Source organism: Hemitrygon akajei, chromosome 4 (assembly GCF_048418815.1).
Source record: "Hemitrygon akajei chromosome 4, sHemAka1.3, whole genome shotgun sequence".
NCBI lineage: Eukaryota > Metazoa > Chordata > Chondrichthyes > Myliobatiformes > Dasyatidae > Hemitrygon > Hemitrygon akajei.
The window spans coordinates 164,295,011-164,310,525 of NC_133127.1; the positions used below are offsets into that span (position 1 = coordinate 164,295,011).

Here is a 15,515-nt window from a genome sequence, read left to right on the forward strand (position 1 = left end):
TATAAATGTAGTTGTTATGATTTATATCATTGGATAGAGGAATTTGAACTTGTACTCTCTAGATTAGTAGTCCAGGTTTCCATGTTACTAGATCAGCATCTTTACCACTTATTATATGATAGTACTCCTTGGTTGTAAAGTCCCATTATTATATGATAGAAAGTACTCAACAATACTTTACAAAGAGTAATCGAGGTAGACAATAAATGCTGGCTTGGCAGACCCATATGTAAATTGAAATTTTGAAATTAACCCATATATATGTTACAATGCAATGTATAAAATATTGAAACATGTAAATAACGTGCAATATTTTAATACCATACATTGTACAGATACTTTTCATAGAATAATAGATGTTTGAAAACATAAAGGGGGTGAGGAGTTCACTGTTTATCAGAAACTCAACTGGACTAGCCAAACAAAGAGCTCAGAGACTGAGTATCCCATGCTAAGTGATTGTATACTGATAACCTAAAGTCTGTTTAAAACACACAAGTCAGTGTGTGGTGCAATTCTCTGCATTCTTTTTCTGATAGGTGCCAATCCAAAGTGTTTGACAGCTTTCAGGAAAAGTAGTCTACTTAATTGGTACCCTTTTGCCATCCTAGTGGCAGCTAAAAATACTTCAGTTATACAACCAGACTTCTCCAAAAACCCTTTCCAAACTTGCATCATTTATCACCTAGAAAGACAAGAGCTCCAGATTTATGTGAAAGCTACCATCTATATAGGTCCCTCCCATGATGCACACCATCCTGCCTTGGAAGCTTATCACAATTCTTTCACTGTCTTTGGATCTAAATTCCTTCCCCTTTGCTGGGAGCACTTCGACCAGAAGCACTGTGGAGTTTCAGATTCAGATGTGTTTATTTATCACATGCACAAAAGAAGTGTACAGTGAAATATGTTGTTTGTGTTAACAACCAACACTATCTAAAGCTGTGCCTAGAATAACCTACATAAGAAGAAGGCAGCTCAACAGTACTTTCCAAAGAGTAATCGAGGTAGACAACAAATACTGGCTTGGCAGACCCATATGTAAATTGAAATTTTGAAATTAACCCATATATATGTTACAATACAATGTAATTTGTGCAGTTATTTTTGCAATGATAATTATCTTTCCTTGTACCAGGTGGTTATAATTTCTTGAGAGAGTATCAGTCCTCTCCAATTCCAGATTCAGGATTGAGCTCAAGTTCCACCTCTTCCAGTATCAGTCTGGGAGGTAGCAGTGGAAACCTACCACAAATTTCACAGGAGATGGAAGAAATTGGAACTACACCTGAAGTAGATGAGAAAGCTCATAAGTTAATTGAGTTTTTAGCAACCAGGTAACTAAGCATAAAACCAATAATATCCTTCGCTCGTTTGTGATTTCTGTTAGGAGGTTTTAGTGAAATTCACAAAGTTTAAGCATCTTTATCATTGGTGACATTAGAAGTCAAGACATAATAAATCATGTATAGTATTTGCTATGCAGAATTGAAATAAACAGCATAATTCTATCACTGCATGACTATCCACCACATACACTCAATACTTTATTTCCTGATGTTCCCAATGTAGAACAGTCTCTCAAGTAAGTTTTATTTTTTAGCAGCTTTTATTATGGCCTCGGGTACTTATTTTACACCAACTTCTCCCAGCCCTACTAATACAGCGTAGCCTACAACATACACTAAGTGTGCCACAGAACCATTGGACAGCTGCTTGAAATCCACTAGCCATCAAGTTCAGGCTTAATTATCAATCAACCAAACGTGAATATAGCAAAACAAATCAGCGTTCCTCAGGGGCCAGGTTGCAAAACACATTACCAACAGCACATAGCACAAATAGCACATGTGGTTATAATTTCAGGAAGAAAACATACAGGCTCAAAGAGAAAAAATATAATGTAGCCCAAGTCTCTGTGTGGCATGATGGTAAGTTGTCTTGGTTCAGCTTGTTCTAACACTGAGTGAACACCAGAGGGCAGGAAAACCTCAGTGTTTCCTCCACTGGGCAGCCGTCACAGGCAACTCCACAGCCTTGGCCTAGTGTTTGCCACAACTGGGGCAATGCAGCTTCCCACCTACAGTCTCGCCAGTGAACCGGATTTGCAGCATTCTATGTTACCAGTGTCCAACAGGATATTGGTATTACAATAAAAACATCCCAAGTCAATCATTCGCACCACACACCTTCAAGGTACAATGGTCCACAAGGAGTCCAGGCAACAACACAACAATGGTATTCAGTAAGTCCAGCTCCATCTTGTCAAGGAACTTACAATCATAAAGAAGAGATACAAGATGAACAGAAACACCTTTGATTGTATCCAGAGTTGCCGCTGCATCTGAGCATGCCACCGTGTTACTGGAAATCAAAACCTCTTTATATTTTAAAAGGTAGAAAGTATTAATTGTACATAAACTGTTCATTATTTTAGCAGTGAAAATATCCTTCCACTCTTTTCTGCATATTATCACATCAAAGACTACAATAGTTTAATTTTTACATACTTCATGTACTTTTAGTTGAAGTGATTGCAGGATTCTGAACACGAATTATAAGCCAAAATCATGTGAATTTTAATTGAATGATTTGCTGAATAAAATTGTTTTGTAAAGGACATTTGGACCTCTTTGGTGCCATGAAGATATTACACCAAAGAACTACAATTCTAAAAGTGCCGAAGAACTAACAAACTTCCTACGTCACGTTGTGTCTGTATTCAAAGATGTAAAATCAGGTATCTTACTTTACTATTTCAAGATTACTACAGTTACAGCAATACTAAGCAAAATAGTTTTGTTCATTTTCTTGTTTTTCACAATTATCTGATAGTTAGGGGTAGCACAGTGGGGCAGTAGTTGGTGTTAATGCTTTATAGCTTCAACAGCCAAGGGTAATTTCTGATCTCCAGCTATCTGTGAGGAATATGCATATTCATCCTGGGATCACATAGGTTTCTTCCAGATGCTGTCTGTATCCTCTCACATCCAGATAGGTTAACTGACCACAGGAAATTCCCCCTTTGAGTAGCTGGGAAGCAGGAGAAAGAAGAGACTGAACAACATGGCGATCAGTGGTGGAATGGGATTGCTCTAAAAACCAACATAGACTCAGTGTGCTGATTTTTTTAAATCTAAACGTTAGCAAAATGTTCTTCAGCATTGCAGTGCTACTTCCTGCTAACTTTTTCAATTTTAATTAACTGAAGAATTGTAACAGACAAATTAAATTAAGAAACCTAACTACTAAATGGCATTAATGTGGAAATTTTTTTTAAAATGCAGATCCTGGAAATCAAAAGCATAAACCGAAAATTCTCAGCAGATAAGGTCACAGTTGTGGAAAAGAACTAGAGTCAATGTTCCAAGTGAGAAACCCTTCAACAGAAATCCAGTGCCTTGCACTTGGTGTCCCTTCTGCTGCTGAACTCTTATCAACAGAGGGCCTAAGCCAGAGAAATTGGCTGCAATCTCAAAGTGCTGGCCAGAATACACAGCAGAGATTTTCATCTGATCATATAAAAGCAAAGTCTAAAGATTCGGTCCACTTGATCAAGCACTTGAATATTAGCTCTTTTTACTGCGGTCATTCTACTAATCTGATATATAGAATGCCAAGTTACCAAATCTGTATTGGGTTATGTGAAATACCTTAAATTTGAAATCAGATCTGCTCATGAGTCCATTTCCTGAAGATTTTCCTGAAGGAGCAAACTTCACGTGTAACTGCTTGGTGATGCTAATGTTCTATTTCTTAACATAATGCTTTAAATATAAGTGTTAGGTTGGAATGAATAATTTTTAAAAATCTTCAAAAATAAAAACATAATAAAACACAGAAATCTTCAAACACTCAGCAGGTCAAGCAGCATCTGTGGAAAGAGAAGGAGAATTAATGTCTCAAGTCAAAGACCTTCATAGAAATGGGAAAGAGAGAAAAATTGGTTTATTGAATCAGAACTGGCCAATTTTGCTGGACGTCCTTCATCTATAATATTGGTCCCATTTTTCTCTCACTATTCTCTTTTCTATCTCTATAAACTGGGAATATCCAATAGCTCCACATTTCACAATAGAGTAATAAAAAGTACAGCACAGACACAGGTTCTTCAGCCCATCTAATCTCTGCTGAACCATTTAAACAGCCTAGTCCCATCAACCTTCACCTGGACTATACCCCTCCCATCTATGTACCGATCCAGACTTCTCTTAAACATTGAAATCGAGCTTGCATGCACAACGAGCTGACAGCTGATTCCGCACTCTCATGTCCCTCTGAGTGATGAAGTTCCCCCTCATGTTTCCCTTAAACATTTCTCTTTTCACCCTTAAAAAATCACCTCCAGTTGTTGTCCCACCCAACCTCAGTGGAAAAAGTCTGCTTGCATTTACTCTATATATCCCGCATTGTTTTGTATACCTCTATTAAATCTCCCCTCAGTCTTCTACTTTCCAAGGAATAAAGTCCTAAGCTATTCAATAATTCAGGTCCTCCAGTCCCAGCAACATCCTTGTAACTTTTCTCTGTACCTTTTCAACCTGATTTACACTTTTCCTGTAGATGACCAAACTTGCACACAATGTTCCAAATTAGGCCTCAACAATGCCTTATACAACTTCAACATAACATCCCATCTCTTGTACTCTGTACTTTGATTTATGAAGGCCAGTGTGCCAAAAGTTTTCTTTATGACCCTATCTATCTGTGGCCACGACTTTCAATAAATTATGAACCTGCATTCCCAAATCCCTTTGTTCTACCGCACTCCTCAGTGCCCTGCCATTCACTATGTAAGACTTACCGTGGTTGGTCCTAATGAAGTGCAATACCTCGCACTTGTCTGCATTAAATTCCATTTGCCATTTTTCAGCCCATTTTTCCGCCCCTTTTTCCAGCTGGTTCAGATCCTGCTGTAGGCTCTGATAATCTTCCTCGCTGTCCACTACACCCCCAATCTTGGTATCAAATGACAACAGATCCAGCATTGATCCCTAGGTACTCCACTACCTACAGGCCTCCAGTAGGAGAAGCAACCATCTGCTACCACACTCTAGCTTCTCCCACAAAGCCAATGTCGAATCTAATTTACTACCTCATCTTGAATTTCAAGCGATGGAACCTTCCTGACCAACATCCCATGTGGAACATTGTCAAATGCCTTGCTGAAGTTCATGTAGGCAACATCCATTGCATTGCCTTCATCAACCTTCCTAGTAACTTCCTCAAAAATCTATATAAGATTGATTAGACATGTCCTACCATACACAAAACCATGCTGGCAATCCTTAATTAGTCCCTGTCTGTCCAAATACTCATACATCCAATCCCTTCAAATACCTTCCAATAACCACTGATGTTAGGCTAGCCGGCCTATGATTTTCTGGATTATTTTTAGAACCTTTCTTAAACAGTGGAACAACATTATCTATCCTCCAGTCCTGTGGTACCTCACCTGCCGCTAAGGATGATTTAAATATCTCTGCCAGGGCTCCTGAAATTTCTGCACTTGCCTCCCACACAGTCTAAGGAAACACCTTGTCAGGGCCTGGGGATTTATTCACCCTTATTTGCCTCAAGACAGCAAACACCTCCTCCACTGTAATCTGTATAGAGTTATTGACCTCACTGCTACATTGCCTCACATCTATAAACTTTGTGTCCATCTCCCGAGAAAATGCAGATGCAAAAAATTTATTTAAGATCTCCCACATCTCCTTTGACGCCACGCATAGATTACCATTATGATCTTCCAGAGGACCAATTTTGCCCCTCGCATTCCTTCCTCTCCTAACGTATCTGTAGAATCCCTTAGGATTTACCTTCACCTTGTCTGCTAGGGCAGCCTCATGGTTTCCTTTAGTCTTCTTGATTTCTTTCTTAAGTCTTTTGCATTTCTTCTACTTCATAAGTATCTCATTTACGTGCTATGCATCTGCTTTTTTTTTCTTAACTAGGGCCTCAAATCTCTAGAAAACCAAGATCTGCTGTCTTCACCTTTTATTCTGACAGGCACATACAAGCTTTGTACTTTCAAAATTCACTTTTGAAGGCTTCTTATTTACCAGGTATATCTTTGCCAGAAAACAGCCTGCTCCAATCCACATTTAGAATCTCCACCCAACGACTAGGTCTATCTTTTCCATACTTAGCTTAATAGCATTCTGATCACTGGATGCAAAGTGTTCCCCTAGGCAAACCTCTGACACCTGTCCTGTCTCATTCCCTAATAGCAGATCAAGTATTCTATCATTGGAACTTCTACGTACTAACTAAGCAAACATTCCTAAACACACTTAACAAACTCTCTCCCATACAGTCCTTTTATAGTATGGTCCTAGTCAATATGTGGAAAATTAAAATCACCTACTATTACAACCTTATGTTTCTTCCAACAGTATGTAATCTCTCTACAAATGTTTTCCTCTAAGTCCCGTTGACTGTTGGGTGGTCTATAATATAGCCCCATTAACTTGGTCATATGTTTCTTGTTCCTCAGTTCCACGTATAAAGCCTCACTAGACAACTTCTCCAGTCTGTCCTGACTCGTAACCTCTTTCTGTGCTCTCACCCTCTAACTTGCAGCATTAATCCATCTGCAATTATTTATCCTCATGCTAGTCCTGACCTCACCCTATCACTGATATTCCCCTTTCCCTCCCTCCATCTTCTCTGAACTGAAATCTAACTGGGTTTTTTCTCCTATTTCTAATGAACAGTCTTTGACCTAAAACAGCTGCCACCTGTTGAGTGCTTCCACCTTTTTCTATTTTTATTTATGATTTCCAGTATCTGCAATTGTTAAAATTTCTAAATAAATGGACATTGTATTTGAGAAATATTTATGAAGTCTTAGCATCCTGCTTGCAACATGTAAGCAGGCTTTTACAGAAAATGTTGTGACCTTGTCCTGTTTATATTAAAAATCACTACAGATAACAATAAGAAATATTTAAAAAATAAATAAATAATGCGAACAGTGAGGGAAATGGTGAGATAGTGTTCATAATTCATAGACAATTCAGAAATCTGATGCTGGAGTGGAAGAAGCTGTTCCTGAAACTTGTGTGCATCTTCAGGCTCCTGGACCTCCTTGATAATAGTAGTGCAAAGAGGGCATGTTCTGGATGGTGAGGGTCCTGAATAAAAGATGCTGCCTTCTTGAGGCATTGCCTTTTGCAAATGTCCTCAGTTGTGGGGAGGCTGGTACCCAGGATGGAGCTGACTGAGTCTTTAATGCTCAGCAGCGTTTTTGATCCTGTGCATTGGAGCTGCCATACTTGGAGGTGATGTAGACAGTCAGAATGCTCTCCACAGTATATCTGCAGAAATTTGCTAAAGTCTTTGGTGATGTACCAAATTTCCTCAAACTCCTAATGAAGTACAGCCGCTGGCACTTCTCCTTCATGTTTGCATCAATATGTTGGGCCCAGGATAGATTACCTATGATTTTTACACTCAGGAGGTTAAAGCTGCTCACTCTTTCCATTGCTGACCCCTTGATGAGGACTGTTGCGTCTTCTCCTGACTTCAGCTTCCTGAAGTCCACAATCAGTTCCTTTGTCGCTGAATGCAAGGTTGTTGTTGCGACGCAACTCAACCTACCGATCTATCTCACTGATGTACATCTCCTCATCATCATGTGAGCTTATTATTACTTAACATGATGTAAAATATTTTAATGCTGTTGGTATCCATTTTGTACTAAATTTGTAGATAATTAAAATACATGATCTCCCCATTTTTCTAGGCTGCTGTATGGAACAACGATTGAGTGAAGTGGCTTTACAGACAGCACTTTCTAGCTCGTCCAGGCATTACGCAGGTCGCTCATTCCAAATATTCAGAGCTTTGAAGCAACCTCTATCTGCACATGCCTTATCTGACCTACTTTCAAGATTAGTAGAAGTAATAGGAGAACATGGTGATGAAGTTCAGGTATGCCCTTCATGTCTGACCCAACCATATCAGGCTACTGTATGACAAATAAAAATGTTGAATGATTGCAATCCCCATCCATTGTAGAATGGGATCATGTAAAACAAGAAGGATTAAGGTATTACATCTGGTCAGTGCAGTTAGTTGACCTCAACTTGTTTCTTTTTTTCTTCATAAGTTAAAATAAAGAAAATGGCTTGTAGTTTGAATGTCTTCTGCACACAGGGTTTGTACGATACTTCACTAAGTTACCTTAATGTTATTGTCCTTCATTTCTTACAGTGCGTTTCATTTGTTCAGCATTCTCATATTTCTGCAGGAAGTAATTATTTAGTTTGGGACAAAACCATCAGACAAGGTGGTGAAAACAGCTTTGATAATCAAGGAGCTTACTCTATTTCATCTGCATCAATCACAGTTATCAAGATGAAAATTGTAGTGCCAGAAGTTGGTGTTGTAACTGGCAATGATTGACTTTATTATTTAATTTAATCCTCTTTCCGAAAGTTCTCACGAGCTAACTGTCAGCAGAACTGAAGGAGTAAGAAATATGAGCAAGAAAAATGGTTTACAGCTCTATTGATATTCACAAGAGGAATTGTTCAAGCTTAAATATTACCAATAGAATACTGAATAGCTCCCCAGTATTTTCAGTCTGACACATTATTATTACAGTTATTCACAAATTCAATGATTATGATCAAATCTCACTTAACAAACTAGAATACCTATTACACTTCCAAGAATTTGTAATATTAATGCATAATAATATGATTACGTATATTAATTGGTATTGTATCTAAAATTTGCTAAACATAATAAATATTTTAATTATCACCTAGATTCCAAGATTCCAAAAGTATTTAAGTAGAAAAGTGAGTTTAAAACATTATTTTTAACCAAACCTTTAAACAATATGGGTTTAAATTATCAGTGGGCAGTTCTGTAGCTTTCCCTTGTAATCTGAGGTCAGCTTGTCCCCTATGAGTGCATCAGTATCTCTCACTCTGTGACTTAGAAACTCTGAGTTGAACCGTGTTTCTCCAAAAAGGTCAAGGGGCTTAAAGTAACTGAAAACACGTCACCTGGGGGTGCTATTGCCCCAGTTTGAAAATAATTATACCTGTGAAAAGAATTTCAAATTCTTGATTTCTATGATTACCGGTACTTAGCAGGTATTTCTCAGTGAAATAGTTCTCAAATGTATTTGGGTATCATTATTAGATAAAAGTTGAATAGAATTTGTTGAATAGTTTTAAAAAACTGTTTACAGAACTGAACATTTCAATTTTTTATTATGTTAGGGGTATGTAATGGAAGCACTTCTTACTCTGGAGTCAGGAATTGACAATCTAGCAGATTGCTTGAAGAACAGTGATCTGTTAGCTGTTTTATCTCGGTAAGAAGTTTTACCTCTACCAGAATGTTATGTGTTTTATATTTGATATTTCAGGAAAATATTCTATTCCTGATGTACATCACCAGCATTTTACTTTATGATCTGTGTTTTTGACCTAACACTGACAATAGAGGGCTACTTGCACAAGTAATAGAATGGCTTTGATACAAGCAAACATGATCCCTTGCTTTTATAGAGGACATACCAAAATGATTAAGATACGAAATAGGAAATAGTTCTTACCAGAATTGCCAATTAAAGAAATGGCAAAATTGGGTAAGTGTAATCTCTTAAAAATTAAGTAGCCATTTAAATAAGGATAGTGGTTTCAATAGTATATCTAAAATGTACAAAAATGTAATTATTTTCTCCTTTATAATCACTGGCCATTTCTCTAATAATTTAAGGCAATTGCTGCAGTCGGTAATGTTTATACAGATAGTGAATATTATCAGTCCTGATGAAGGGTCTCAGCTCAATGTTGTCAGTTCCTTTCCTCTTAGTAATGCTGCTCTACCCTCCAACAGAGTTCCTCCAGCAGATTGTTTATTGCTCAGTTTATTATGATATTTCCAAATTCAAAGCGAGGTTTCAGGCGATTATCAAAAGTGAGAAAAGGGTCATTAATGACACAAAAGTTGGTGGTGTTGCGGATTGTAAAGAAGTTTGTCTAAGGCCCCAGCTTGATATAGATCATGTTGAAAGTTAACTTGTTTCATCCCAACAAGCACAAGGTGATGCTTTTTTTAGGACATATGCAGTGAATAGTAGGGCATTAGTAACATTGATTAACATAAAGAACTAGAGATCCAGGTCCATTGTCCCTTGAAAGTGGCAATACAGATCAACAGGTTGGTGAAGAAGGTATATTGCACACTTGCCTTCATAAATTGGGATACAGAATATACAAGGTAGCAGATGATGTTGCAACTTTCTAAAACATTGATTAGACCACAGTTGGAGTATTGGTGTGCATATTACTTTATAGGAAAGCTGTGACCATACTGGAAGGATTTCTGAGGTGATTCACCAGGATGTTGCCTGCATTGAAGATATTGGATAGACTAGTCTGGTGTACCCTTGAGCACAGGAGGCATTGAGCTGATCTGATAGAAATATATAAAGGTATGGAAGCCAGAAGTAGGGTAGATATCTGAAGATTCCTTTGCCATCCAAGACAAGAGGGCATAGGTGAGAGGGAAGAGTTTTATAGGAAATTTTAGTGGAAAGTATGATACGTAGAGAGTAGTTGATGTCTGGAATTTACTGGAAGAGAAAGTGGACTTACCTCAGCCTTCGCAGAAGGTAGAGATGCTGCTGGCCTTTCTTTGCTATGGAGCTGGTGTTGAGGGACCAGATGAGATTCTCCGCCAGGTGAACACCAAGAAATTTGGTACTCTTAACGATTTCTACTGAGGAGCCGTCGATGTTCAGCGGGGAATGGTCGCTCCATCCCCTCCTGAAGTCAACAACCATCTCTTTCCTTTTGTTCACATTCAGAGACAGGTTGTTGTCTCTGCACCAGTCTGTTAGCCACTGCACCTCCTCTCTGTAAGCTGACTTGCTGATGAGATCCACCACGGTCGTGTCATCAGCGAACTTGATGATGTGGTTCAAGCTGTGTGTTGCAGCACAGTCGTGGGTCGGCAGAGTGAACAGCAGTGGACTGAGCACACAGCCCTGGGGGGCCCCCGTGCTCAGTGTGATGGTGTTGGAGATGCTGCTTCCGATCCGGACTGACTGAGCTCTCCCAGTCAGGAAGTCTAGGATCCAGTTGCAGAGGGAGGTGTTCAGGCCCAGTAGGCTCAGCTTTCCAATCAGTTTCTGAGGGATGATCGTGTTGAATGCTGAACTGAAGTCTATGAACAGCATTTGAACGTATGTGTCTTTTTTGTCCAGGTGGGTTAGGACCAGGTGGGTTAGGACCAGGTGGAGGGTGATGGCAATGGCTTCATCTGTTGAACGGTTGGGAGTTTACAAGTATTTTGAGTATTTCAGAAACTGCTGATTTCTGGGAGTTACACACATGACAGTCTCTAGAGATTACAGAGAATGGTAAAAGAAACAAAACACATCCATTGAAGGGTAGTTCTATGGGTGAAAATGCCTTGTTAGTGAGAGGAGTCAGAGGAGAATGGCCAGACTGATTCAAACTGACAGAAACTGAAATAACCACGCGTTACAACAATGGTATGCAGAAGAGCATCTGTGAAAGCACGGCATATGAAACCTTGAAGTGGATGGACTGCAATAGCAGAAGACCATGAATATATGCTCAGTGACTGCTTTTTTAGGTACAGGAAGTACTTAGTAGCCACTGAGTGTATAATGGCATTTCCCCCCCCCCCCCCCCAATGTAGATGTGTCAAAAATAATTTTATCATCTCAATCATTAAAAATTAATTAAAGCGATTAATTATTAGGAGCATTCAGAGTGAAATTTTAATCCTTAGTCATAGAGTCATAGATTTGTACTGCACAGAAATTTGCTTCCACAGATGAATAATAGCCACTTAATGCAGACATTGGAGAGCATACATTGTCTATGAACGTCTTCCCCAGATTGAGTTCTTGCCTTCAGAATAAGAGGGAAAAAAATAGACAAGAAAAAGTAAGGAAAGGAAATTAATATCACAAGGTATTCTTTATTGTCACTAGGGATTTGCTTCACTAGGGAGTCCAATAAATCTATCAATGACATTTTTCTTTCTAATTATATTTAACATAAAAATTCTTTGACATGCAGTCATTTGCTGGTGTGTGATGAAATATTATATTGAATTCAATCAAACCATCAGTTCTGTCCAAGTATTTTCCATAATCCTCTCTTATCCCTCTTCTTTTAAGTTTTAGTTCTTGTCCTTTTTGTTTCTGTCACTGTTACTAGTAAGACAATCCAGTAGCCTAGAAATACTGTACAATCCCCCTGGTTTTTACAGAGTTGTGAAATAAAACTTGTAAAAATAAAAATCTGGATCTTGTACCCAGAGCATATTTGGAATGTGAACTCTGTATGCATGATGGACAAATAGTGATGTCTTGTACTGTTATACAATGAATGTTTTCTATCACTGTTGCTACAGTGACAACACAGATGCTATAGAGAAAGAGAGTTTGTGGCAAGCAGTAGGAAATTAGAAGGATACAAGTTGACTTGTGTGCTATTTAGGAGGATTACCTCATTGCCTACTATATTGTGGAACATTTTGGGGAAGGGTCTTCTCAATAGCAATGATAAATCAGATGACTTTTTTATTCAGGAGAATTCTGTTAAATATTTTGGGTTCCCAACATGCTCCATTATTCTGTTCCCCCCCCCCACCTTGATATTGTCATTTCAATGTTAAGATTTATCCCTTACTCTGAAGAATGGTCCCCAATTCTGAATTTTAATATCACCCTCTGTCCTTAACATTGTCAATTTCCAATCCCAACTTCTGACATGTTTGTCCACAACTCAATTTTTCCTCTGAACTGGGGAATTATCCAATTTCCCTTCATCCTCCTCTCCCACTCCACCTCCACTACCACCTCAGCCTCAGTATATACAATCAGTCTCATTATCACTTATAATCCCAATCCAGTCTCCTATAAAGTACCATTCAGCAGATTCTCACAGCTGAAACTTGGTCAATAGTGTCTGTGACTATAGCCAATGATCATTGATTACCTATTGATGTGTCCATTCAGTGCATCCAATAGCATGTCCTAAAGGTTCTAGGCAGTTTTATGTGATCAAGATGGCTTTGTACCAAGAAGGAATTTCCTGTAAATTTCTCAGTGCACTTAGGATTGATTCTCAATGAATCATGTTTTATTCGTTTTTTATTTTGTTTTTTTTAATAGATCATCCTCTCCTGATTACATGATGAATTCTAAACTGGCATCAAGCCGGAAGAGCACTGGACAACTAAATCTGACATCAGGCATATTGGGTAGTGGTGGAATTACTGCCGAACGCAGCAGGCATCAGAGGAGCTTTTCTGTGCCAAAGAAATTTGGTGTTTCGGACAGATCCTCTGATCCACCACGAAGTGCTACATTGGACAGAATCCAGGCAAATGGACAGCAAGTCATGTTGAAAACACGCAGCTCATCCTCTCTTAAAGACAACATTATTGACCCTACCAATATTAATAATCCTATGAATCTTTTGGCCACAATATTCTGGTCTTCTGTAGCGTTGATGGAATCAGATTTTGAATTTGAATACCAAATGGCACAGCGATTGTTAATCAAACTTCTGATTCATCTTCCTTTGGACAAGACAGAAACAAGAGAAAAACTTGAAAAACTACAAGGACAACTAAAATGGACTAACTTCTCTGGGTTGCAGCAGTTATTGCTGAAAGGATTTACTTCTCTATCTACTACAGACCTAACTCTACAGCTCTTTAGTGAACTAACTCCTGTTTCTCGGATTTCATTGGTAGATTTAACGCAAGCCGTAGGTAAATGCATAAGTTAACTCAATGAAATACTACTGTTCATGTTGAAATGATCTTTAGTTGTTGACTATTTTTATTTTTACTAATTATCTGAATGAAAGCTCAAGACTATATAATAAACACTTAGCCATTACATCAATGGAATGAATTTCAAAGAAAGAAGTACGATAATATCGCTATGTAGTTTCTTTTAGCTCTACTATCTAAGAGTGAATTCTCTTCTTATTCTTCATACAAAAACTTTAAAATTTCCTTCTTGGATCAATGAACAAGCCATTGATCTGCAGGAAAATTTTTCTTCTTTTGTATTTAGAACAAAATATAATCCGTGATAATATCTTTCTGGTTTGCTACAAGCTAGAAATAAAGAAACATTCTGTCTTTCTAAATTGCATAGTTTTCAACCAATATTGATTAATAATTTGTTGCTTAAATAACTTAAGACAGTGGGACAGTTATAGATTGTTGAATATTTTAATAAATATCAAGAATCAGAGTTTTCAATGCTTATCTTTTCCATATAAGATTTGATTAATATTAGAAACATGTCACAAATAGTTTTAGAAATTAACTGAAAAGGAGAAGTAATTGATTATTTTTATTTACCTACTTCAGGATTCCCATTGAATGTTCTATGCCTTCTTCCACATTTGATTCAGCACTTTGATAACCCAACTCAGTTCTGCAAAGACGCTGCAGATCGAATAGCCCAGGTTTGTGCTTTAGCAGGCAGATTCTCTTAAAAATCATTTAAATTTACAATGTAAACATTAAATACTTTTATTCTATTCTTCATTAGGTTTGTATTGAGGAAAAGAATCCTAAGCTTTCAAACCTAGCGCATGTGATGACTTTGTACAAGACCCACAGCTATACACGAGACTGTGCTACATGGGTTAATGTTGTTTGCCGTTACCTTCATGAATCATTTACAGAAATCACTTTGAATTTGGTTACCTATCTCGCTGAGGTATATGCAATAAGTTTTCTTCATATACTGTTTTATATTCTTTAGATATCTGATTGAATCCACAGACATTTATTGACCTGTTTTGTGTTGTGAGCTTTAGTATCTACTGGATATTTCTTTGTATTTTTGTGTGCTTATTTTAATAATAAGTAAGTCGGAGTGCTGATCTAAATCCAAATTGAACTGGATTTTTTATTAATTTATTGACTCCCAAGTTTCATCAGGTTTGAAGCTTGGGTTTAACGGTACAAAGAATTGCACTACCTATACTTCGAGGAATTAACAATATGAACCGTGCATCATTGCTGCAATTTGAATTTGGTATAATGAGGAGAGAAATTTACAAAAGCATACTATGATGTAGTTTCATCCACCTCAAGGAACATATCAAATGTAGCAAGTTATTATCATTCCCCGTGTCCAAAAAATTTTGAGATTACACTTTAAGTCAATTGAAACTTTATTCATGCATGTACTTCATCAAACTGAAAGAGAATTTTCTGTATTTTAAGATCACCTTTTATTTTTCTAAGCTCATGAATACATATAAACACTATATCTATTCACATTTGTTTGTATGTTTATATTAAAATAATTAATTCATTTATTTTTGGAGCAATATCTTTTTGCCTAAAATCATGGTTTGCCCAACTGATGAATTCAGAGAATCTTAAGTTTGAAGGACACAAACTTCTAAATCCATGGTCCAAATTTCACTCAAATGAATAATCAATTTTGCAAAGGAAAAGATGCAAACAAA

At 37.6% G+C, this 15,515-nt stretch overlaps 1 protein-coding gene across 5 annotated transcripts in view; it reads left to right on the top strand.

Moving 5' to 3' along the window:
* The window catches only part of LOC140726890 (protein furry homolog), a 270,433-nt gene that overhangs the window by 201,322 nt on the left and 53,596 nt on the right, over positions 1-15,515 (top strand). For all 5 annotated transcript variants that reach the window (XM_073043854.1, XM_073043855.1, XM_073043856.1 and 2 more), the window contains exons 40-46: positions 1,139-1,337; positions 2,619-2,740; positions 7,751-7,938; positions 9,243-9,337; positions 13,184-13,788; positions 14,401-14,498; positions 14,585-14,755. In XM_073043854.1, the coding sequence (XP_072899955.1) occupies positions 1,139-1,337; positions 2,619-2,740; positions 7,751-7,938; positions 9,243-9,337; positions 13,184-13,788; positions 14,401-14,498; positions 14,585-14,755 (1,478 nt within the window). The remainder of the gene's footprint in view (positions 1-1,138; positions 1,338-2,618; positions 2,741-7,750; positions 7,939-9,242; positions 9,338-13,183; positions 13,789-14,400; positions 14,499-14,584; positions 14,756-15,515) is intronic.